Source organism: Lolium rigidum, chromosome 2 (assembly GCF_022539505.1).
Source record: "Lolium rigidum isolate FL_2022 chromosome 2, APGP_CSIRO_Lrig_0.1, whole genome shotgun sequence".
NCBI lineage: Eukaryota > Viridiplantae > Streptophyta > Magnoliopsida > Poales > Poaceae > Lolium > Lolium rigidum.
Genome location: NC_061509.1, coordinates 136303379 through 136330126, shown reverse-complemented (window position 1 = coordinate 136330126; position 26748 = coordinate 136303379). Strand labels below are relative to the sequence as shown.

Below are 26748 nucleotides of genomic sequence, written 5' to 3'. Positions count from 1 at the left end.
AATGACCGGCAATAAATGCAAGATCGAAGCATCCATAGCCGAGGCGATCCTGAACGTGGAGGTGGCAAACATCACCACTAAGCACTATGATCCCAACATTCCCACAAAGCACAACCCGAGTCCTCCGTTACAATGCCGCCAACAATGAAGAAGTACCCAAGCTTAGCATCTTCGTGGGGCTTGGTGGCAAGTCAAGTGGCTCGAAGCCGTACGGAACGGACCTGCGGGAGCGGACCTTGATCCACTCGTATGTCTTGAACACCATGGTCGAAGTGAAGCCGTACATCGAGTAAGTGTGAACCATTTAGTTATTCGCAAACATTCACTCGTATTTGCGTGGCTAACTCTTCCTCTTTTCATCGGTATAGGCAATTCAAGGCTATACATTGGAAGAATACCCACAGGGAGCCTACCCGGAAGAATCCAAGCAAATTTTCGATAAGGGCGGCGGTTTCGGTTTTAGTAGCTGGTTCTGTAATTTGGTACTTTTCTATCCCAAATTAGCTAGCACTTCCGACATTTATCGGTCATTTCTCGTTCTAAACTTCTCGTGCTAAACTTGTAGGCAAGAACTGACAAAGAGATGAAGTCAGAGCTAAGAAAAATTGCTAGGGGCTTTGACCATTCCCTCGAAGCGTTCCACTCCTATGACGTGAACGGGTATCGCTTCCAGACCCATAAATACACAACAAGCCGGCCTAACGCGAAGACAATAAATAGCGGGGTGGTATGTCAAGGTGACGATGAGCTCCATTACTATGGAAGAGTCGAGGGTATATACGAGCTGAATTACGGGTTTCAGAAAGGGCTAAATCCCGTCGTCTTCAAATGTCATTGGTTTGACCCACGTCGGGTGAGAAGGGATCCTGAAATTGGGTTGGTCGAAGTTGAGAGGAACTCTGTTTATAAGGGAGAGGATGTGTACATCTTGGCTACCCAGGCCTTTCAAGTATTCTATCTCCCGTACGCGTGCAGAAACCCGACAAAACGTCTACATGGATGGGATGTTGTGATGACGGTGCCTTCACGCAATAGGCCGCCCCGCCAAACAAGGACGATTACCGCCGCGTAGACCCCTCAGCAAAGAGTGTCGAGTTCTATCGGGAAGAAGGGCTCCCCGGGCATTTCACAATCGCCTTGCCGACTATCGATGACATGGTCGTAGACGATGAACAAGAAGATGCGGGCATGGATGGGGACAATGCGAGAAGATGAAGCCGAGGATGTTTGTGCCCGGAAGACCTGAGTTTGCTCGAGGCGTTCGGAGCGGGGATTGACCTCGATGCGGATGGACCACCTCCGGGTTTCATTGATGATTATTGGTTCGCCGAGCCCGATGACGATGATGAGACACGCGGTCCAATCACGGACGGCGACACGAGCTACTCGATCTATGTAGTAGTAATTGTGAGGCTAGCTAGGTTATTTGTAATAACTCCGTGTAATAGAGATTGTCTAGCTAGGTTATTTGTAAGAACTCCGTGCTATGTTTGAGAGAACTCTATGCTTGCTATTTGTTGCTTCCACTAATTAATGTTCATCTTTTTGCATTATTGTTGCTTTCATTAATGTTCATCTACTTATATTTCTGTTGCTTTCACTAATATTTATCTCTTTACAATATTGCGTACTAATAAACCACTCTCTTCATTTGTGTTTGCAGGTGATTGAAGCATGCCGCCAAAAAAAGGGTGGCGGTCTTAAAAAGAAGCTCAAGGACTTGGTAGGTGTAGGGACTTCGAGGCGGGGCCGACCTACTAGCCCCCTCCTAGCCCCCTCCCGTCGCTACCACAGCGCGGCCGCGTAGGGAAGAATGCGACGCGGGTACTCACTCCTAGTCCTAGCCCCCCTCCCGCAGCCGATGATGATGACGAGGAGGAGGACCAGGAGCACCACGGGGGTGGGGAGGACCAGGAGGAGGAGGAGGTGGGTGGGGAGGACCAGGAGGAGGAGGTGGGTGGGGAGGACCAGGAGGAGGAGGGGGACGAGGAGGACCTCTCGGAGGATGAGGGGTTGGGGAACTTAGTGTTCGATCCCGATCAAAGCCTAGATTGGGTAGAGCCGGCGGATTACCAGTACGTTCCAGGTGTGGAGAGGCTGAGGCCACGTGATAGGAAGCCATATCGGCGTGGGATAACACAGCTCCCCGCATCGAAGGCACGGCGCTACGGGCACGTTGTTCTAGTGCCCTATGGAAGGAGGTACATGTTAATTTTTGGCATTTCGTTATCGCAATTTTGTCATTATCAAAATTATTATCACATACATATTGATGTTGTCGTTTCATGGTGCAGCTCGTTCAAGTATGAAGACCCGTCGCGAGAGACCGCCACGTGGGTACTCGAACATCCTTGGGGGCCTACTTAGATGGTATTTCCCTGGGATAGTCAATTTCCCTACTGGTGGCTGCGACGTAGCTTGGAGGTAGGCGCACTACAGCCTCGCGGAAGATCCTATGGGCCGCGGCACCGCGGCGGATTTGGTTGTTGCCAAATTCGGGTACGTGACTTTTGACTTCTTACCATTCATACACTCTCCTTGGTTCACAATAATTGCACTACTGCCCCTTGTTTTACCTATGTGCATGGTTGCGAAATACTTCAAGAGGGCCGAGGGCAAGGAGACTACGTGCGATGATGTCCTACACCAGCTTGCAAGGAAGAGGGTGAGCGGCATGCACTACGAGGCACGTATTCAATGCGTCCGCGACTGGCACGCCGACCGCTTCGTCCACATGACTAAGGAGGACGCTCGCGACACGCTCATGCAGCCGTGGCAGTACATGTAGGTATTTGCATTTATGTGTTATTGATTTGCTTTATCGCCATGTAGTTTATTTTACCATAATGGGTTTATCTTGTGCATGTAGAACCCTCCTCAGTACGTCGGCAAGGACGATAGGTGCTTTCTTGCGATGGTCATGTGGTGGACATGCCCCCGATACCTCAAGAAGCACGAGGAGGGCAAGAAGAAGCGGGCGGAGATGCGAGGTGGATCGCATATCCAAGGCAGCATCCCCTCTCTCTTCACCTGCGAACGAGGTGAGCAAATTAATGGTTCCTTCATTCTTTGAATTCATGTTATATATTTGTTAACTCCGCAAGGGTGTGCCACTTCACTTGATTACATGTTCTCTTTTGCGGGAACTCGGGACGGGAGCGAAGCCTAACGTCTTTGCCGTGCTAAAGAAGATGAAGCAAAGGAAGACGCCTGATCCTGAGACGGGGTCCGTGTGGGTTAACCCGCAATGCGAGACCCAGTGCACGTCGTATGTCTCCAAGTTCAAGCAGAAGTACGGCGAGGAGGCCAACCCAGAGGCCGAGGACTTTGACCTCGAGGTCGCGGTGCTTGCGGGAGAAGGCTTGAAGCATGGCCGCCTATGGTTTGGTGACGGGTGCGTCGACCCGGCGAAGGTTCCCTCTCTCCGCCGGATCCGTCGTGGTCGTAAGAGCGGCCAGCTCGAGGTAGAGCCCCGGCCACGGGCTTCGGATCTAGGCGTCGAGCGGTTACGGGTATGTTCTTCCTCGAGCCTCTACATTTCCTTTACATGCTTTCCATTGAAATGTTAATGACATCGCGGCAACACAACGTAGGAGGAGATGGCATCGAAGGAGCAGGCGGCCCAGGAGCAAAGGGCGCACATGGAGCAGCAGATTCTGGAGTACCGAGCAGCGAGCGGATACGGATGATGCAGCGAGATGCAACAACGGCAGCGAGATGATGCGAGCAGCGGCAGGCACGGATGAGCCGGCTGATGAGCCGAGACGGTTCTGTCTACTCCACCGGGGAGTATTGCTGCTCCTCCACCTTACACCATGCCGTGGATGCCGCCACCGCCCACTCGGACCCGGGGACACCTGTCACCGTCAACAACATGAACATCATCCGGAGCATGAACCGCGGTGAGTCCTCTTGTGCCCAACCCGCTACTTGTTCAAGTGTTCAATATGCAAATGCAAATGTTTATTCCATCAACATGCTTATAGATTATATGTCACAAGGCAATGACGATGAGGCCGGCGGAAGCGGAGGAGGACAAGGTTGATGGCATGGTCTTCGTGCACTCGTCGTCGTTGTAATGCATTGTTCGCACTTGTTATGGATGTTCGCACTTGTTATGGATTGTAATAATGGACATTGCACTTTGTTATGCATGAACTATGTGTGCTCGATGTATTTGTGGTGTTTTTGATGTGTTTGGTGATGCTATGGTGAATATATATGTTGTATATGTTATATATATGTGAAATGCAATTTTGAAATGCAGGGATTAAAGAAAAACAGAAAAAAAAGAAAAAAAACCAGGGGCCTTTGCCGTGCGTATGCACACGGCAAAGGACTTTTGGTCACTTTGCCGTGTGCATGCGCACGGCAAAGGCGCCACGCGTCGCCAGCCTGTGCTCCTGGCACGTTGCTGGGTGTGCCTGGAGGAGGCTTTGCCGTGCAGGCTGGGGTGTTGCCGCACGGCAAAGGGAGCAAGCCCGGCAGAGTGGGGCGCACGGCTACGTCTCGCCGCACGGCAAAGAATCGGCCGCACGGCAAAGACCAGCCGCACGGCAACGAGGCGCACGCACGGCAACGACGCCTCGCACGGCAAAGTGGCTGCCACACGGCAACGTAACGCGCGCACGGCAAAGGCCTTTGCCGTGCATGTTAGTCATGCGCACGGCAATGTCGTCTTTGCCGTCGGAATCTATGCCGTGCAGACGTTGCCGTGCGTCGACGCACGGCAAAGCCATTGCCGTGCAAAATAGGCTCTTTGCCGTGCGATCGGTCGCACGGCAACGAGGAATTCTCCCGTAGTGGTTTTCGGCCACACCTGTATATGATTATTACATTTTTTTTTGAAATGTGCTACTGTACAACATCAGCTAGCTAGACATGCGTTTAATAGAGTTGTACTATTGTGAACGATCAATAAAGCATGCCACGTGCCTTTTTCCCTTTAAAAAAAAGCATATCCGTAAGCAACTTGCATTGTGCATGCTCGTGAAGATGGCATTTAAACCAGCCGATCCGCGCGATCGCCGACTCCCGCTCCCACTCCGACGAGCCCGCGCACCGGAAGCAGCGGTCCGCTGCGCCGAAGGAGAGAGGGATGGCGGCAACGACGCTGGCGCTGAGCAGCGGGCACCAGATGCCGGCGGTGGGGCTCGGCGTCTGGCGGATGGACTCCTCCGCCCTCCGCGGCCTCATCCTGTCTGCCCTCCGCGCCGGCTACCGCCACTTCGACTGCGCCGGTACTCCTGTCCATGTCCAGTCTCTACTTCCTCACATCTACACTACACCCATCCCGATCGAATCGAATTCCCTCGCGCGAGTCAGCTCACCGTCTAATCTAGGATGTGATTTTAGAAAAGAAAGCATTCTGGGCGGCACGGGAAAAACCGCTCCCGAGCTGCTCGTCGCGCGACACCGGGGCGTCCCCAACCTTCTCCTCCTCCCCTCGCCGGCGCCGGCGGCGTTCTCTGCCGTGTTGTGGCGCCGCGGAAGTGGTCGAGGCGGAGTTAGCGGCGCCGTGGAGTAGAGGCCTGCTCTGCTCGGCGGTTGCTGTGGTTTTGGATCGGCGGCCGCGCGCAGGCGGGCCAGATCTAGGCCGAGGCGGGCCGTACTGCTGGGCGAGCAGCTGCAGTCTGCGTTCTTACAAGGAAATACGGCCCTACACTGTTTTTTTTTTAATAATTTTGAACCCAATTCTGGGTCTGTGAGGTCTTCCTCAACCAAATGAGCTAGGCTCACTTCTTGCTGCAGGCTGCATTCGTCGTGCGGCGGCGATGGCTGCAAGCCCCTTGGTACTGCAGAACTCGGGGGTGGCGGCCCTGGAATGATATTGACGACGGTGGTAGTCGTGGTGCTCGGGTTTGCAGATCTGGCGCTGTGTGCTTGGATTTGAGGTGGTGCTCGGTGGAAGGCGGCGTGGAATTTTGTGCAGCGTGCGGTGCTCTGACGAGCTAGGCACTTCGATGTCCCAGTTTGCTGGGTTTACCCTTTGCTTGCTTAGAGGAGGTTCGGGGAAAGCCTTGCACCAGTTAACAATGGCGGCGGCTTTGTCACTCCCTTGATGGAGGTGTCGCCTTGGAGGCACGGATTCAGCTGATGACACGTGTTTCTGGGGTTGGTGGATGTAGGGACGCAACCCTTAGTGGATGAAGTTTGCGTGTCGAGGCGGTGACCTCGATAACCATGGCATGCAGTAGCTTAATGGGGCGAGGAAGTTGCTTGCATGGCTTGAGAGTCAATCTTGTGTCGCTAGTGCAGCGAGTTTATCGGCTTGGTCGGCGCCTCTCCAGCGGTGGTAATTTGACTATGCGTCAGGGTGGCAGCCCCAAACGTTGGCGCGGCGGCCGTGGTCTACGTGGTGTCTGCCCTGTGCAGCTCGGCCGAGGCATGCGGGTTGCGGCTTGAGCGCGAGCGGTGATATGTTGGGAAGGCGCTCCAGGAAAGAGGTGTCGCCGGTCTGCTGGTCATGATGGAGCAGCTGGATATTGGGGTAGCGGCCCAAAAGTTTGACAGTGGTGAGGGTGTCGACCTTGTGTCCTATGGACCACAAGGTTGCCCTTGATATTGATCGTCGGTGTCGCGTTTGTGCAGCTCTCCTAGAGGGTTGGCTTCTTCATCCATCGTTCGATCGTCCTGTGTTTGCTCCTCCCATAGCAGTCATGGTGGCTTCTCTTCGGCATTTGTGGGAGGTTGTCCGGTCTTGGCAGACTGGTGTTTGGGATGGGCCCTAGTTGTGCTGGTGTTTGTGTGGGTTGGCCTGGGTTGTATTGGTTTTCATATGGTTTTCCATTAATTGAAGGCAAAACAATTGCCTCGTTTCGGATGATTTGTGTATAGTCGTTGTGAAACTTCAAATTGGTTCAAAAAATCTTAGTTTGGTGATGTGGTGTGATTTGAATTCGGATGATGAGCAACAGATTTGCAACAAGGAAACAATCGAGTTAGAGCTGTAGCTATTATTTTTTGCTTTATTCTGTCGTAGCTCTAATTTGCAATGTTTTCTCGGAGATTTCGAGGCGATGATTTACTGACTGGCTTACTGTCTGGTCTTGCAGCTTACTACCAAAACGAGGCTGAAGTTGGTGATGCACTTGCGGAGGCATTCCAGACTGGACTCGTCAAGAGGGCGGATCTTTTCATCACAAACAAGGTTAGTTAGTAACTTAGTATCCCTAGTTCTTTATGTTCTCTTTTGAGCAAATAAAGAAAACATAGGATTAACGCTACACAAGGCAACAGATGCCGTCTTTTTCTATGAGCTTTTGAAGCAACCAATAAAAAATGCTTACAAAGCAACCAATGATTTCGCACAATAAACTATGTGTGCGTTTGGTTTGTGCCCTGCTCAGCCCCACCAAATCCTGAAGGTGACCAAATTTTTGGCGAACCAATCTTCCGCCCGTGGATTGCCCATGATTTGGCAAAAAAAAAAAAAAATACACTGCACCGCTGGGGCTAGGCTAGCCAAAATTTTAAGGTCAATGGAATAAGAGCCAAATATCAAATTCCTACCAACTTTTTGGTAAGGCTAGCATCGGATCCAAACCAAACTGACCATATGCTACGACCTATTAATACACAAGTTTACCATGCACACAACCTATGTGTGCCGTTCACACCCATAGTTATCTCTCGACAGATGTCACAAACACGATTATCTAGATAGTATGAAATGACGCCATCACTATCCCTTTGGACAAAGACCTGAGTCAAAGTATGGCCTATGTGCAGGCCCAATGAGGCTTTGCATACAGAAGGATGAGATAACATAGTAGGATTTTAAATTCTTAACATCTTTGGTTAAATCATTGTATGATAGTTGGTTAGGTTTGATATTCGAAACCAAGATAGAGTGGAATCATATGTTTCATCTAAATGTTTTAAGGCGAGGTGCTACATAGATCAATGGTAGGCTTGGATGGCACATCAGGTCCTGTCTTTTAAAAATTCGATTCACCAATGACAACCTATTGAGTATTAGGTGAAGTGCTCAAAAAGCTTGATGTTCTCCATGTGAATTCTTCTAGAAAAAGGTCTTAGAGTTGTCCTGAAAATAATTTCCCTAGACCGTCTGGTTTACAAAAGCAGCAAGACCAGCTAGTAGGCTTTACCAGTGCTTTTTCCACACCATGGTCAACTTTTACGAGTTACCACACCACAAATAATATTTATTTGTCGGAGCTGATCTTAATTCCATTTTGTTGGTCAATTGTTGCATTTCCTCATTTTAGAACTCTTATCGATTGTGGCTGACGTGTGATGTGATGCCATTAGGACCCTGATGATATGTTCAATACTAGATTTAGATGTGCGCCTTGGCGCACGATCCCGTGGAACAAGTGTCACTGCAAATTTTGTTTAAAGATAATAAAATACATCGTATGTGATTAAGATTAGTGATGATGTCCTGAATGTTAATGAGGATGTAATTGTACATGTAACAACATTCTAAAATTAGGTTATCTAACACAATCGTGAGAATATGTTTGATGGAGCGGCATATGAGTTCCTACTTCCTAGGTACATAGCTGATGGAGTTCCTAGGTACATTGTGGTCTTTTATTGGCTGCTAACACAGATCATTGGTGGGTCAAAATATTAACCACAAAATTAAACTTTCCAAAAAATGTAGCAATTATGCAAAAAGATGGTTAGAAACTAATCAATAAGCTTAGCTCAGAAAACCCTTTTTGCACATGAACAATTTACCAGCCATATACTATTTAGAACAAAAGACTGAAACACCTTATAACGCAACTCGATGAAAGTCATGCAACATTCCATCTGTAGCTACGCGCTTAATTATAATCCAAAGAAAACATCAAACGCACCTATCAACTCCCTTTTAGTTACAGCAAAACAAACCTTAGCTAACAGTTTGCAGAAAACAAATGTAAGCAAGAATAGACTCAATCCAACCAATCTACATAACAGAGGAAGGAAGCAACCCAAAATATAACTGAGTATTTATCATCTTGCTGCACATATTTACCATCCTCTCATCAGCTGAACCGGAGACCATGGCACTACATATCACAAAGAACAATGCTACAAACTGGTAAGTGTTAGTGTAAAATCTTCACATAATTATCAGATTGTAATATGGAAACTAAAAGCACACTATATATACTTCGAAATAAACCACTTGGCTACAAAACAAAAGCTCACAAACAAAGGTGTACAGGGCCATGCTTTAATGCATACTGGAGATACAAACCGATATACATACCTTGCTACTTGACAATTAGGAACACATTCTCTAAGAAATAGTTTTATGGCTGGTCAATGAAACTATGATACTGGAATTGACACTCATTTGGTAACACATCTCAGGCCATACATATTTTCCTGTTATGTATAAAGGGGCCTAGAAAGGAGTCAATTCATCCATCCTAAATAAATATAATAACAGATCTTAAAGGCAGCGTACTGCAGTGTACCACTACAGACTACACACAGGGAAAATGAAAACCATTATCGCAACAATATTTCTAATGTACCATGAAGCAGTGAATGACAATTATGCTACCAAACCAGAGCTAACTGGCCAAAGATGGAACAGATTGTAGCAAACAAAGTAGTATGACCTAGAACCAGCAAAATAAGGACGGTTTGTCAGAAGTATAGGCAACAACAATTCTGTATTTTTTGGCGAATAAAGCTAGTTGTAACCATAAGAACTGCACATTACATATGCACTGCGAGCCTAGAGAAAAGGGGTTGCAGCCGATTAATATTCAAAGATTAAATTTGTTTTTTTTGTGTGTAAAGCACTGTTTACATGATAAGAACCAGAGGAAATAGGAACAACATGTATATGCAGATTTAACACCCTCCCATCCTTTTATGTTCATGTTCAATAAGCTCATTTTCAGTTATAATTAATACCATGAACCTTGTATCATAATTCATAAAAGGGGAAGCACACAATCTTCAATAAATTCTGAATGCTCATGCTGAATAAGATCATTTCTTCAGTTATAATTATTCCAAGATAATGGAAACTATTATATGAATAATTTGATTTTATAGCAATATAAATGGTAGATATCATGCTAGTAGTAGAAGAAACCAAGTAGACAGATGGGAGCACACAATCTTCAATACATTCTGAATGCTCATGGTGAATAAGATCATTTCTTCAGTTATAATTATTCCAAGATACATGGAAACAATTATATGAATAATTTGATTTTATTGCAATATAAGATGGTAGATACCATGCTAGTAGTAGAAGAAACCAAGTAGACAGATTGGAGCCAAATGGAGTGAGCTTACTGTGGCTCAAGGTAGTGATGAGATGCCTTGACATTGATCACCACAATACCCATGGCTCCAACACCAAATGCTTTCAGCACCTTGTCCTACCTTCCCCAGCAAGAAGTGTCCAATTAGTTTGACCTCGTCCATTTTCTCTGACAAAGTGATGGCGTGTAACTCATACATTCGTTGGGAACCCCAAGAGGAAGGTATGATGCGCACAGCAGCAAGTTTTCCCTCAGAAAGAAACCAAGGTTTATCGAACCAGGAGGAGCCAAGAAGCACGTTGAAGGTTGATGGTGGCGAAATGTGATGCGGCGCAACACCGTGGATTCCGGCGCCAACGTGGAACCCGCACAACACAACCAAAGCACTTTGCCCCAACGAAACAGCTGAGGTTGTCAATCTCACCGGCTTGTCTGTAACAAAGGATTAACCGTATTGTGTGGAAGATGATTGTTTGCGAAGAAAACAGTAAAACAAGTATTGCAGTAGATTGTATGCGATGTAAAGAATAGGACCGGGGTCCACAGTTCACTAGAGATGTCTCTCCCATAAGATTAAAGCATGTTGGGTGAACAAATTACAGTCGGGCAATTGACAAATAGAAAAGGGCATAACAATGCATATACATGATATGATAAATATAGTGAGATTTAATCAGGGCATTACGACAAAGTACATAGACCGCCATCCAAGCATGCATCTATGCCTAAAAAGTCCACCTTCGTGTTATCATCCGAACCCCTTCCGAGATTAAGTTGCAAGCAACAGACAATTGCATTAAGTATGGTGCGTAATGTAATCAACAACTACATCCTTAGACATAGCATCAATGTTTTATCCCTAGTGGCAACAAGCACATCCACAACCTTAGAACTTTCGTCACTCGTCCCGGTATCAATGGAGGCATGAACCCACTATCGAGCATAAATACTCCCTCTTGGAGTTAAGAGCAAAAACTTGGCCGAGCCTCTACTAATAACGGAGAGCATGCAAGATCATAAACAACACATAAATAATAGATTGATAATCACCATAACATAGTATTCTCTATCCATCGGATCCCGACAAACACAACATATAGTATTACAGTATAGATGATCTTGATCATGTTAGGCAGCTCACAAGATCCAACAATGAAGCACAATTAGGAGAAGACGACCATCTAGCTACCGCTATGGACCCATAGTCTAGGGGTGAACTACTCACTCATCACTCCGGAGGCGATCATGGCGATGAAGAGTCCTCCGGGAGATGATTCCCTCTCCGGCAGGGTGCCGGAGGCGATCTCCCGAATCCCCCGAGATGGGATTGCGCGCGGCGGCGTCTCCGGAAGGTTTTCCGTATCGTGGCTCTCGGTATCGGGGGTTTCGCGACGGAGGCTTTAAGTAGGCGAAGGGCGGAGTCGGGAGAGTCACGGGGGCCCCACACGCTAGGGCCGCGCGCGGCCCCTCTAGGCCGCGCCGCCCTAGTGTGGCGGCGCCCCGTGGCCCCACTTCGTCTCCCTCCGGTCTTCCGGAAGCTTCGTGCAAAAATAGGACCCCGGGCGTTGATTTCGTCCAATTCCGAGAATATTTCCTTACTAGGATTTCTGAAACCGAAAACAGCATAAAACAAGAATTGGCTCTTCGGCATCTTGTTAATAGGTTAGTTCCAGAAAATGCGTAAATACGACATATAATGTGTATAAAACATGTAGATATCATCAATAATGTAGCATGGAACATAAGAAATTATCGATACGTCGGAGACGTATCAGCATCCCCAAGCTTAGTTCCGCTCGTCCCGAGCAGTGCAAACGATAACAAGGATAATTTCTGGAGTGACATGCCATCATAATCTTGATCATACTATTGTAAACATATGTAATGAATGCAGCGATCAAAACAATGGTAATGACATGAGTAAACAAATGAATCATACAGCAAAGACTTTTCATGAATAGTACTTCAAGACAAGCATCAATAAGTCTTGCATAAGAGTTAACTCATAAAGCAATAAATCAAAGTAAAGGTATTGAAGCAACACAAAGGAAGATTAAGTTTCAGCGGTTGCTTTCAACTTATAACATGTATATCTCATGGATAGTGTCAATATAAAGTAATATAACAAGTGCAATATGCAAGTATGTAGGAATCAATGCACAGTTCACACAAGTGTTTGCTTCTTGCGGTGGAGAGAGATAGGTAAACTGACTCAACAATAAAAGTAAAATAAAGGTCCTTCAAAGAGGAAAGCATCGATTGCTATATTTGTGCTAGAGCTTTTATTTTGAAAACATGAAACAATTTTGTCAACGGTAGTAATAAAGCATATGAGTTATGTAAATTATATCTTACAAGTTGCAAGCCTCATGCATAGTATACTAATAGTGCCCGCACCTTGTCCTACTTAGCTTGGACTACCGGATCTTCGCAATGCACATGTTTCAACCAAGTGTCACAAAGGGGTACCTCCATGCCGCCCGTACAAAGGTCTAAGGAGAAAGCTCGCATTTTGGATTTCTCGCTTTTGATTATTCTCAACTTAGACATCCATACCGGGACAACATGGACAACGGATAATTGACTCCTCTTTAATGCATAAGCATGTGACAACAATTATTATTCTCATATGAGATTGAGGATATATGTCCAAAACTCGAAACTTCCACCATGATTCATGGCTTTAGTTAGCGGCCCAATGTTCTTCTCTAACAATATGCATGCTCCAACCATTAAGGTGGTAGATCTCTCTTACTTCGGACAAGACGGACATGCATAGCAACTCACATGATATTCAACAAAGAGTAGTTGATGGCGTCCCCAGAAGCATGGTTATCGCACAACAAGCAACTTAATAAGAGATAAAGTGCATAAGTACATATTCAATACTACGATAGTTTTTAAGGCTATTTTGTCCCATGAGCTATATATTGCGAAGGTGAATGATGGAATTTTAAAGGTAGCACTCAAGCAATTTACTTTGGAATGGCGGAGAAATACCATGTAGTAGGTAGGTATGGTGGACACAAATGGCATAGTGGTTGGCTCAAGGATTTTGGATGCATGAGAAGTATTCCCTCTCGATACAAGGTTTAGGCTAGCAAGGTTATTTGAAGCAAACTCAAGGATGAACCAGTGCAGCAAAACTCACATAAAAGACATAATGTAAACATTATAAGACTCTACATCGTCTTCCTTGTTGTTCAAAACTCAATACTAGAATTATCTAGACCTTAGAGAGACCAAATATGCAAATCAAATTTTAGCAAGCTCTATGTATTTCTTCATTAATGGGTGCAAAGTGTATGATGCAAGAGCTTAAACATGAGCACAACAATTGCAAAGTATCACATTATCCAAGACATTTTAGAATTACTACATGTAGCATTTCCCAATTCCAACCATATAACAATTTAACGAAGAAGTTTCAACCTTCGCCTTGAATATTATGAGTAAAGCCTAAGGACATATTTGTCCATATGCAACAGCGGAGCGTGTCTCTCTCCCACAAAGTGAATGCTAGGATCCATTTTATTCAAACAAAAACAAAAACAAAAACAAACCGACGCTCCAAGTAAAGAACACAAGATGTGACTGAATAAAAATATAGTTTCGGGGAAGGAACTCGATGATGTTGTCGATGAAGAAGGGGATGCCTTGGGCATCCCCAAGCTTAGACGCTTGAGTCTTCTTAAAATATGCAGGGATGAACCACGGGGCATCCCCAAGCTTAGAGCTTTCACTCCTCTTGATCATAGTATATCATACTCCTCTCTTGACCCTTGAAAACTTCCTTCACACCAAACTTCAAGCAAACGCATTAGAGGGTTAGTGCACAATTAAAATTCACATATTCAGAGGTGACACAATCATTCTTAACACTTCTGGACATTGCACAAAGCTACTGGACATTAATGGATCAAAGAAATTCAACCAACATAGCAAATACGGTAATGCGAAATAAAAGGGCAGAATCTGTCAAAAACAGAACAGTCCGTAAAGACGAACCAGAAAGGTGCACTAGACTTGCTCAAATGGAAAAACTCAAAACTAATGAAAGTTGCGTACATATCTGAGGATCACGCTCGGAATTTTGCAGATTTTTTTGAATTTTCTACAGAGACTTATGCCAGAATTCGTGACGAGACAGCAATGCTGTTTCTGCGCAGCGATCCCAAATATAACATCAACTTTAGCATAGAAACTTTACTTGGCACAAAAACATGATAAGGAGAGGTTGCTACAGTAGTAAACAACTTCCAAAACTCAAATAAAACAAAAATTGCTGTAGTAAAAACATGGGTTGTCTCCCATAAGCGCTTTTCTTTAACGCCTTTCAGCTAGGCGCAGAAAGTGTAAATCAAGTAACATCAAGAGTAGAAGCATCAACATCATAACTTGTTCTAATAATAGAATCAAAAGGCAACTTCATTCTCTTTCTAGGGAAGTGTTCCATACCTTTCTTGAGAGGAAATTGATATCTAATATTACCTTCCCTCATATCAATAACAGCACCAACGGTTCGAAGAAAAGGTCTTCCCAACACAATAGGACAAGATGCATTGCATTCGATATCCAAGACAACAAAATCAACGGGGACAAGGTTATTGTTAACCGTAATGCGCACATTATCAATCATCCCCAAAGGTTTCTTTTTAACATTATCGGCAAGATTAACATCCAAATAACAATTCTTCAATGGTGGCAAGTCAAGCATATCATAAATCTTTTTAGGCATCACAGAAATACTTGCACCAAGATCACATAAAGCATTACATTCAAAATCATTGAATTTCATTTTAATGATGGGCTCCCAACCATCTTCTAACTTTCTAGGAATAGAAGTTTCAAGTTTTAGTTTCTCTTCTCTAGCTTTTATGAGAGCATTTGTAATATGTTTTGTAAAGGCTAAATTTATAGCACTAGCATTAGGACTTTTAGCAAGTTTTTGTAAGAACTTTATAACTTCAGAGATGTGGCAATCATCAAAATCTAAATCATTATGAGCAGCATAGGGATCATTGTCCCCAAGGTTGGAAAAAATTTCAGCAGTTTTATCACAAGTAGTTTCAACAGTTTTAGCAATTTCAGGCAGTTTTGTTCGCTTTGCACTAGGAGTAGAAACATTGCCAACACCAATTATTTTACCATTGATAGTAGGAGGTGTAGCAACATGTGAATCATTATCATTACTAATGGTGGTAATAGTCCAAACTTTAGCTACATTATTCTTTTTAGCTAGTTTTTCATTTTCTTCTCTATCCCACCTAGCACGCAATTCAGCCATTAATCTTATATTCTCATTAATTCTAACTTGGATGGCATTTGCTGTAGTAGTAATCTTATTATCAATATCATTATTAGGCATAACTTTCAATTTTAATAGATCAACATCGGAGGCAAGTCTATCAACTCTAGAGGCAATAATATCAATTTTATCAAGCTTTTCCTCAACAGATTTGTTAAAAGCAGTTTGTGTACTAATAAATTCTTTAAGCATGGCTTCAAGACCAGGGGGTACACTCCTATTATTATTGTAAGAATTCCCGTAAGAATTACCATAACCATTACCATTAGTGTAAGGATATGGCCTATAGTTATTACCAGAGTTGTTCCTATAAGCATTGTTGTTGAAATTATTATTTTTAATGAAATTCACATCAACATTTTCTTCTTGAGCAACCAATGAAGCTAAAGGAACATTATTTGGATCAACATTAGATCTACCATTCACAAGCATAGACATAATCACATCAATCTTATCACTCAAGGAAGAGGTTTCTTCAACAGAATTTACCTTCTTACCTTGTGGAGCTCTTTCCGTGTGCCATTCAAAGTAATTTATCATCATATCATCAAGAAGCATTGTAGCCGCCCCCAAAGTGATGGACATAAAGGTACCTCCAACAGCTGAATCCAATAAATTCCGCGAAGAAAAATTTAGTCCTGCATAGAAGGTTTGGATGATCATCCAAGTAGTCAGTCCATGGGTTGGGCAATTCTTTACCAAAGTTTTCATTCTCTCCCATGCTTGAGCAACATGTTCAGTATCTAATTGCTTAAAATTCATTATGCTACTTCTCAAAGATATAATTTTAGCGGGAGGATAATATCTACCAATAAAAGCATCCTTACATTTAGTCCATGAATCAATACTATTCTTAGGCAAAGATAGCAACCAATCTTTAGCTCTTCCTCTTAATGAGAAAGGAAACAATTTCAATTTAATAATATCACCATCTACATCCTTATATTTTTGCATTTCACAAAGTTCAACAAAATTATTAAGATGGGCAGCGAGCATCATCAGAACTAACACCAGAAAATTGATCTCTCATAACAAGGTTCAGTAAAGCAGGTTTAATTTCAAAGAATTCTGCTGTAGTAGCAGGTGGAGCAATAGGTGTGCATAGGAAATCATTATTATTTGTGTTTGTGAAGTCACACAACTTAGTATTTTCAGGGGTATTCATTTTAGCAACAGTAAATAAAGCAAACTAGATAAAGTAAATGCAAGTAACTAATTTTTTGTGTGTTTTTGATATAGAGAGCAAGACAATAAATAAGGTAAAACTAGCAACTAATTTTTTTGTATTTTGTTTAGGTGCAGCAAACAAAGTAGTAAATAAAATAAAGCAAGACAAAAACAAAGTAAAGAGATTGAGAAGTGGAGACTCCCATTGCAGCGTGTCTTGATCTCCCCGGCAACGGCGCCAGAAAAAGAGCTTGATGGCGTGTAACTCACACGTTCGTTGGGAACCCCAAGAGGAAGGTATGATGCGCACAGCAGCAAGTTTTCCCTCAGAAAGAAACCAAGGTTTATCGAATCAGGAGGAGCCAAGAAGCACGTTGAAGGTTGATGGTGGCGAAATGTGATGCGGCGCAACACCAGGGATTCCGACGCCAACGTGGAACCTGTACAACACAACCAAAGCACTTTGCCCCAACGAAACAGTGAGGTTGTCAATCTCACCGGCTTGCTGTAACAAATGATTAACCGTATTGTGTGGAAGATGATTGTTTGCGAAGAAAAAAAGTAAAACAAGTATTGCAGTAGATTGTATGCGATGTAAAGAATAGGACCGGGGTCCACAGTTCACTAGAGGTGTCTCTCCCATAAGATTAAAGCATGTTGGGTGAACAAATTATAGTCGGGCAATTGACAAATAGAAAAGGGCATAACAATGCATATACATGATATGATAAATATAGTGAGATTTAATCGAGGCATTACGACAAAGTACATAGACCGCCATCCAAACATGCATCTATGCCTAAAAAGTCCACCTTCAGAGTTATCATCCGAACCCCTTCCAAGTATTAAGTTGCAAGCAACAGCCAATTGCATTAAGTATGGCGCGTAATGTAATCAACAACTACATCCTTAGACATAGCATCAATGTTTTATCCCTAGTGGCAACAAGCACATCCACAACCTTAGAACTTTCTCGTCATCGTCCCGTGTATCAATGGAGGCATGAACCCACTATCGAGCATAAATACTCCCTCTTGGAGTTAAGAGCAAAAACTTGGTCGAGCCTCTACTAATAACGGAGAGCATGCAAGATCATAAACAACACATAAATAATAGATTGATAATCACCATAACATAGTATTCTCTATCCATCGGATCCCGACAAACACAACATATAGTATTACGGATAGATGATCTTGATCATGTTAGGCAGCTCACAAGATCCAACAATGAAGCACAATTAGGAGAAGACGACCATCTAGCTACTGCTATGGACCCATAGTCCAGGGGTGAACTACTCACTCATCACTCCGGAGGCGATCATGGCGATGAAGAGTCCTCCGCGAGATGATTCCCCTCTCCGGCAGGGTGCCGGAGGCGATCTCCTGAATCCCCCGAGATGGGATTCGCGGCGGCGGCGTCTCTGGAAGGTTTTCCGTATCGTGGCTCTCGGTATTGGGGGTTTCGCGACGGAGGCTTTAAGTAGGCGGAAGGGCGGAGTCGGGAGAGTCACGGGGGGCCCACACGCTAGGGCCGCGCGGGCCCACTCTAGGCCGCGCCGCCCTAGTGTGGCGGCGCCCCGTGGCCCCACTTCGTCTCCCCCCGGTCTTCCGGAAGCTTCGTGCAAAAATAGGACCCCGGGCGTTGATTTCGTCCAATTCCGAGAATATTTCCTTACTAGGATTTCTGAAACCAAAAACAGCAAAAACAAAGAATCGGCTCTTCGGCATCTTGTTAATAGGTTAGTTCCAGAAAATGCGTAAATACGACATATAATGTGTATAAAACATGTAGATATCATCAATAATGTAGCATGGAACATAAGAAATTATCGATACGTCGGAGACGTATCACAAAGCTATACAAAATTCACAACACTGATAATAAATTCTAAAAAAGATTTGAGAAACACTGTAGTCGCAACCTGAGATATTTGTATACAAAGGCTAAATCTATACAAAATTGACTGAATAGAATTATCTATTAAATCTGAGAATCACTATCCGCAGCGAGAAAAAAAATATTCTGAGGTTTTGAGTTATTTCACTGAAAAAAGAACTTACATGAGTTTGCTTGCTGCACATATGTACAAAATTCATTATAAGTATTTTTTGAAAAACGAATCTAGACGGCAGCGAGACAAAAAAAAATTCAGTGACAACACTTGACACCACAGGGCAAACATAGTATATACTGATTCATTCCACAAAACAGTTGATGCTTGCAAGATAATGAGATTGCACACACAAGTTTTAAAATTACATAAATATAGCTTATGAATCTATATACATATGATATTATGCAATAAAGGAGTATGACCTTTTCAAGACAACAATTTTGCTAAGGAACGAATGGGTTTATCTTCAATTCAGCTAATCAGTTACAGATGTCCATTGCTTGGGTAACTGATAAAGTGAATTGATTAGACGCTAACCACAATCAGAGCTGGTATTCTGGCCATTATTATGTTTTAGGGTTTAACCGGTGTGCCCGTTAGGGTCCGGGTTCCATGTTTATATAGGTTGGAAGAGCCCCAACCGTGGCGTCATACAAGATTGACCTAGGTCGGTGTACTACACCGTACCTAGAGTCATACGGGTCATGTACATGTATTCTAACAGCCCCCCTTAATCTAAGCTTCTAAGAAGATTTAGATTACGCCTAAATTCATGAAGATTCTTGACTGGAAGAGCCTTGGTGAAACCATCTGCAACCTGATCTTTGCTAGACACAAACCTGATACTTAATCTCCTTGCAGCCACTCGTTCTCGAACGAAGTGGAAATCTATTTCAATATGCTTAGTGCGTGCATGAAATACTGGATTAGCTGATAAGTATGTAGCACCAAGATTGTCACACCATAAGCAGGGCCTTTCCCTCAAACGAACTCCAAGTTCTCGAAGGAGTGCCTCTACCCAAATCATTTCGGCAGTTGCATTTGCCAATGCCTTATACTCAGCTTCAGTACTGGAACGTGACACTGTAGCCTGTTTTCTGGCACTCCAAGAGATCAGATTTGGTCCTATAAAGATTGCAAAACCTCCTGTAGATCTTCTATCATCAAGGCAACCAGCCCAATCTGCATCAGAAAAAGCACTCAAAAGTGTGGATGAAGAAGGCTGGAAGGTAATACCCATGTTGACCGTATCTTTGACATATCTGAGAATTCTCTTAACAGCTTTCCAATGAACAGTGGTTGGAGCATGAAGGAATTGACATACTTTGTTTACTGAGAAAGAAATATCAGGTCTTGTAAGTGTAAGATATTGCAGTCCTCCAACAATACTGCGATATTTTGTGCTGTCTTCAGGACCAAGCGGTTCTCCATCAACAAGAGAAAGAGAATCTGTAGCGGAAAGTGGTGTGGGAGCCGGCTTGCATATGCGCATACCGAGCCTTTCAAGTAGATCATTTGCATATTTCTCTTGTGTAAGCAATAGTCCACGACGAGTTCTCTTGACTTCCATACCCAGAAAGAAATTCAATTCACCAAGATCCTTGATAGCAAAATTATCATTGAGATCACTGACTAAGGCAGTTATAGCATCATTTGAGGAGCTTGCCACAATAATATCATCAACATAGATTAACATAAATATTGTGATACCTGACTTTTGATATAGAAACAGAGACGTGTCTGCCTTTGAGGGTATAAAGCCAAGATCATGTAATTTGGAGCTAAGACGAGAGTACCATGCTCGAGGGGCTTGTTTAAGACCATAGAGAGCTTTATCTAGCTTGCAAACAAAACTGGGAGATTCAGGATGTTCAAAACCTGGGGGTTGTTTCATGTAAACCTCCTCTTCCAGAACACCATGCAGAAACGCGTTCTTGACATCTAGCTGCCGCAGATTCTAACCTCGAGAGACTGAAATAGCTAAGACTGTCCTGATAGTAGCTGCTTTAACAACAGGACTAAAGGTATCTTCATAGTCAATGCCATATCTTTGCTTGAATCCCTTTGCAACAAGACGAGCTTTATATCTGTCAATGGTCCCATCTGCACGTTTCTTGATACGATAGACCCATTTGCAATCAATTATATTTTTGTTGGAGCTGGAAGGTACCAAGTGCCATGTCTGATTGTGAAGCAATGCCTCATATTCCTCCTCCATTGCTTGTTTCCAATGTGGATTTGCCAAAGCATCAGCAAGAGAACGAGGTTCATCTGAAGATGCAAGCATACCATAACGAACAGTACCATCCGTGTAAATTTTCGGGTGTTTAATACCTTTTTGCAACCTAGTGCGAACTCCTGATACAGGAACTGTTACCACAGCGGGAGGCACAGAAGATCCAGAGGGCTGACGAGGATCCTCCTCGGGATCGGTGCTGTCACCAGCATGTAGCAGGGGATCTTCTGGCAGTGGCCCAGGCCGACCAGGTGGCGACGGGGATCGAGACGCCTGCCGGTGCGGCAGAGAGGATGCAGACGGGGCATTGATTGCTGGCGGGCCCCGCGACGGAGACCGGCGACGCGTGTAAACGCGTAGTGGAGTCGAAGCGTGTGGCGGTAGCTGCTGCTCCGCAGCAGCATCATTGTCAGGCTGATGCAGTGCAGGGTGATCCTCCCTGGGATCCGCGCCGTCAGAAGATGGAACAGCAGGTGAATCAGCCTCGGATCCGCTGCCCACTGCGTCTTCTTCTATAGCATCAGAATCAGCACTGTTTTCACTCATTTCTTCACCATTTTCAGTGAGGTTTTCGTCATTGTGATCGTCTTCAAGAGCATGATCTTCCAAAGTAGTATGTGTTGCATTATCCTGAGCAGGGTTAGTGACAACAGGAATAACAGGTAATGGCATATGATCATCAAATTGAGTATCCCCATGAGTACATGCATTATTTGATGTGGGTAAAAGAAGAATGTCTTGAGCAAGACGTCTACCAGCATTTGGATGAAGAGACGCAAAGGGAAAGACGTTCTCATCGAACACAACATCTCTAGAAATATAAACACGTCCCGTGGTTACATCCAAGCACTTGACGCCTTTATGAAGAGGACTATAGCCTAGAAAGACACATTTTGTAGACCGATAAGCAAGCTTGCGTTTGTTATAGGGACGAAGATTGGGCCAACATGCACACCCAAAAATTCGAAGAGATTCATAATTTGGCTTAACTTTAAGAAGACGCTCTACAGGAGTTTCATTTTGGATGACTTTGCTAGGAAGGAGATTTATAAGAAATGTGGCAGTGAGGAAGGCTTCATCCCAGAATTTGAGGGGCATGGAGGCATGAGCAAGTAGAGAGAGACCTACTTCAACTATGTGTCGATGTTTGCGTTCAGCGGAACCGTTTTGCTGATGGGCATGAGGACAAGACACGTGATGAGTGATGCCTATTTTCTGAAAGAAGCCATTTAGTTTCTCATATTCACCTCCCCAGTCAGTTTGCATAGTGACTATTTTCTTTTCAAATTTGCGCTCAGCATAGGCTTGAAAGTTGAGAAAAACTTGATAGACGTCAGAGCGTTTCTTTAACAAATAAATCCATGAAAATTTGCTAAAATCATCGATAAAGCTTACATAATATGAATGTTTGCTAACAGAAGCAGGTGCTGGACCCCATACATCAGAGAATACAAGTTCAAAAGGAACTGTAGACACACTGGTGGACACAGGATATGGCAACTGGTGGCTCTTGGCAAGTTGACAAGAGTCACAAACATAAGGATTTATTTCTGGACTATATGAGAGTTGATGTTTCCTAACAATCTGCTGCACCACAAAGGAGGAGGGATGTCCTAAGCGGCGATGCCATGTAGATGAAGACGGCTTTATTGTGATGAAGGCTTGCTTGGATGACCCAGTGGCGATGGGCACTAGTGGATAGAGACCCCCATAGCATGGTCCCTTAAACAGAGTTCTTTGCGTCTCCTGATCCTTAATCAAAAAGAACCAAGGGTGAAATTCAATATAGACATTATTATCAAGGCAAAGTTTATGGACTGACAGGAGGTTTTTGGATGCATTTGGAACAAGAAGAACATCATTTAAGTGCAATGTACTATGGGGAGTATGCAACATAGAATGACCAACATGTGATATAACCATACCATTTCCATTTGCGGTGTGGACACGGTCCTGACCCTTGTACTTATCAGAGGTGGTGAGCTTGTTCAGTTGGCTTGTAATGTGGTCAGTGGCTCCCGTGTCAGTGTACCAATTGCTGTCCACCCCATAGGATGCAACATGTGCACTCTTCTTCCCACGTCCAGTGTCATCCTCATCATCAGTGTCATCATCCTTGTAGCGCCACCAGCAATCGGAGGCAGGATGTCCGTGGATCGTGCAGATTTGGCACGTGACGTCCACAAACGGGGTGGGAGCACGGCCATGCCCACGGCGGCGTTGGCCACCATTGTCACGGCGACGCTCAGGGCCGCCATTGTCACGCCGCACAGGGCCATCATCACGCCGCACAGGGCGACGCTCTTCCCATCGCTGTCCGCCATCACGACGGGCCGGGCCATCATCACGACGGCGATCATCACGTTGTTTGCGCCCACGGTCACCGTGATCACCGCGGTCACCGCGGTCACCACGATCTGGCGAGCGTGTGCGCCCGCGCCCAGTATCCTGGCCACGGCGCAAGGCAGCATTGGCGGAGGAGGTAAACCCCGCGTTTTGTCCAGCTTCAGAGAGCATATCCTGTCGCATATCATGTGCAACGACTTGATCATAAACTTCATCGAGAGTGATGTCATTGTTACCATTGACGGAGGCTGCGACGTCGTTGTAGGAGCCGTCAAGGCCGTTGATGATGTAGCCGATCATCTCATCTTCTGGGACTGGCTTCCCGGCTGCGGCGAGCTCGGACGCGAATCCCTTCATCTTGGCGAAGAACGCAGAGGCGGTCAACTCCAGTTTCTTGGTGCTGCCAAGGGCGCCCCGCAGCTGGTTGATCTTGGAACGGGAGCTGGAGCCGCAGACCTTGGTGATTGTGGCCCAGACAGCGGCGGTCGAATCGACGCCGATAGTGTGGGCAAGGATTTCCGGCGAGAGGGAGTTGAGAATCCACCCGAGCACCGTAGAGTCCCGTGAAACCCACGACGCATAGTCGGGATTTGGGGTCATCTTCTTCTTGCCATCATTGTCCTCGACCTCCAGATGTGTTGACGGTGCAGCATCGGTGCCGTCCAGAAGATTGAGCACTTGCGCACCACGAAGGGCAGGATGCACCAGAGTCTTCCAGAACAAAAAATTCGCCCGTGTGAGCTTCTGAGAGGGAGGAGGACCCAAGGCGGTAGCGAGGGCCGGGCCAGTGTATGACGACGACGATGCCATTGAGACAAGGGGGTGTCTTCCGATCTGATGATCGTGGAGGGTTTTTGAGGGTTTTCCGATCAGGGATCGTGGGTTAAGGTTTTTGAGTTTCCGATCAGAGATCGTAGAGAAGGTTGTGGTGGCTTCCGATCAAGAGATCGTGGAGGAGATCTGGCTTCCGATCAAGGATCGTAGAGGATTTTTGGAGCGGCGGCTAGGTCATGGGAGAGGAGGGCTCTGATACCATATTATGTTTTAGGGTTTAACCGGTGTGCCCGTTAGGGTCCGGGTTCCATGTTTATATAGGTTGGAAGAGCCCCAACCGTGGCGTCATACAAGATTGACCTAGGTCGGTGTACTACACCGTACCTAGAGTCATACGGGTCATGTACATGTATTCTAACAGCCATCACACCCATCCGTTCCTGCTAACACATGTGACAGAATAATTTCATTTAACAGATTTCTGCTCTCAAGCTTCCACCTAAAAAATATGCCAATGCATTCAGATACATGAACTGCAGATTGAACGGTAAGCAAATAATGCAAGGATTGCTATGCCAGTTTCATGCTAACAATCATATACAATATGTTGTTCGATCAAATAACCAAATCATAATTTTGAAGTCCTGAGAGCTACCCAAGCAACAGAGCTAGGAGGCGCAAAGCGTTACCGTAGATGTCGGCGACAACTTCAATGGCCTTCTGCTTCACTTTGTCATCGGTCATGGTAGGAACCCTGAGCACCAACTTCTGCTGAGAATCGGCCAACCGATTTGAGGGTCAGGTGCCAGCTACATAAGGGAAAAAAACCTTGTAAGGTGGGGGAAAAAGACATACGGCAGAGATGCAGTGTGTTTGGGCCTTCTCAATTTTTAGCATTTAGTGACTTGAATGCTTTTAGGAGATTACATGTTCTTTGGTTTTTCTTGGTTCTGAAAGCTCCATGTCTGTTATGATTGTAGTTGTGGAACTCGTCTGTTATGATTGTAGTTGTGGAACTCGTCTGTTATGATTGTAGTTGTGGAACTCAGATCATGGGCTTGTAGTTGAAGCCTGCAAGGATAGTCTGAAGAAGCTGCGACTGGATTATCTAGATCTCTACCTTATTCACAACATCTATTATGTTACTGAAAGCTCCATGTCTGTTATGATTGTAGGTGTGGAACTCAGATCATGGGCATGTAGTTGAAGCCTGCAAGGATAGTCTGAAGAAGCTGCGACTGGATTATCTAGATCTCTACCTTATTCACTTCCCGCTAGCTACTAAGCATGCTGGTATGATCTTTGTCTTTATTTTACTGTGCATGGATGAATTACATTTCATCACGTTTCGTCAGGTGGCTCACTGAATTAAGCATTTTAAACTGTAACAGGAGTTGGCACAACTCCCAGTGCTCTTGGTGACGATGGTGTGCTTGATATAGATGCCAGTATCTCACTGGAGACAACATGGCATGTAATGGAAGATCTTGTTTCCATGGGACTGGTTCATAGCATTGGGATTAGGTATAGCAAAAAACGTAGTACTTTTGGTTCTTTTGTGTTTCCGTATTCTTTGAACTTTGTTATTTGGGTTTTGAAGTATTTATTCTTGACTCGTCTAGCGTGGAAAGCCTTTCTTGATGTTATAATTCATCACTTGGATCAGTTAGTTGACACTGTCTGCATTTTTCCTAGTCATGACCATAGCTAAGTTTACTTAGTATAGAAACAGCCCAGCTTGGTTGTTCCCTTAGTCTACTAGTAGATAAAATTGTTTGCGGTATATATCTTGTCTATTGCATATTTTATAATGATTCAGTGCTTTCTGATCACTTACTGCTTTAACAAATTAGTTCATTAGTTGGTGTTGCTTGTTGCCCAATGCATACAGTTTATCCTTATCCTTTCCTGTTCAAGAGTGTGCTCTCCTGTTCTGGGAATCTTTCAAGGCCTATTGAACCTGAATTTTCATAAGCTGGTGTTGTTGATTCAAAAATATAAGTCTGTGGTTCCATTCTGTTGTCCACATGTCTCTACTGATTGGACATTTCACGCCTACATCTCATCCTGGAAGGATTGTACTCCTCGATCTTACTGTTGAGTTATTAGTGCAGCAACTACGACATCTTCCTTACCAGAGACTGCTTGGCGTATGCCAAGATAAAGCCCGCGGTGAACCAAATCGAGACGCACCCTTACTTCCAGCGCGACTCTCTTGTGAAGTTCTGCCAGAAGCATGGAATCTGCGTCACTGCACACACACCCCTGAGCGGCTCCACTGCCAACACAGAGCGGTTTGGCTCTGTCTCATGTCTCGACGACCCTGTCATCAAGGTAGGTGTCACAAAAAATCACATAATTGCTCCATGCTCTACACATAATCACATTACATTCCAGTATCTATAGAAAAAGAACATTTGTGAATAAATGGTGTGGTGGGTTTCTCACACCATTTTCTGTACCAACGTTGCAGTCTCTGGCGGAGAAATACGGCAAGACGCCGGTGCAACTCGTCCTCAGGTGGGGCCTCCAGAGGAACACGGTGGTGATCCCGAAGACCTCCAAGGTGGAGAGGCTGGATGAGAACTTCGCGGTGTTCGACTTTGACATCTCGGGCGAGGACATGGAAAAAATCAAGGCCCTTGACCGCAACTACCGCACCAACAATCCGACCAAGTTCTGGGGCATTGACCTCTACGCTTGATCGATTCCACTGCATGATTTGCTTCCCGGACAGCACCAACAACAAGTTATCATTTCTTAGCTGAGACGA

The 26748-nt window shown here is 44.8% G+C and overlaps 1 protein-coding gene across 1 annotated transcript; it reads left to right on the top strand.

Annotated features, from left to right (window-relative positions):
* The first annotated feature begins 5098 nt into the window (after positions 1–5098).
* Positions 5099–26748, top strand: LOC124687305 (NADP-dependent D-sorbitol-6-phosphate dehydrogenase-like). The gene is made up of 6 exons (XM_047221095.1): positions 5099–5240; positions 7056–7150; positions 25151–25268; positions 25367–25499; positions 26090–26309; positions 26449–26748. Exons 1-6 carry the CDS (start codon positions 5099–5101, stop codon positions 26677–26679), a joined length of 939 nt encoding a protein of 312 aa, XP_047077051.1. The 3' UTR covers positions 26680–26748.

Coding starts and splice junctions, on each gene's coding strand:
- LOC124687305 (XM_047221095.1), top strand. CDS start 5,099: ATGGCGGCAACGACGCTGGCGCTGAGCAGCGGGCACCAGATGCCGGCG. Junction 25,500..26,089: donor GTTCATAGCATTGGGATTAG/GTATAGCAAAAA, acceptor TTATTAGTGCAG/CAACTACGACATCTTCCTTA. Junction 26,310..26,448: donor TCGACGACCCTGTCATCAAG/GTAGGTGTCACA, acceptor CCAACGTTGCAG/TCTCTGGCGGAGAAATACGG.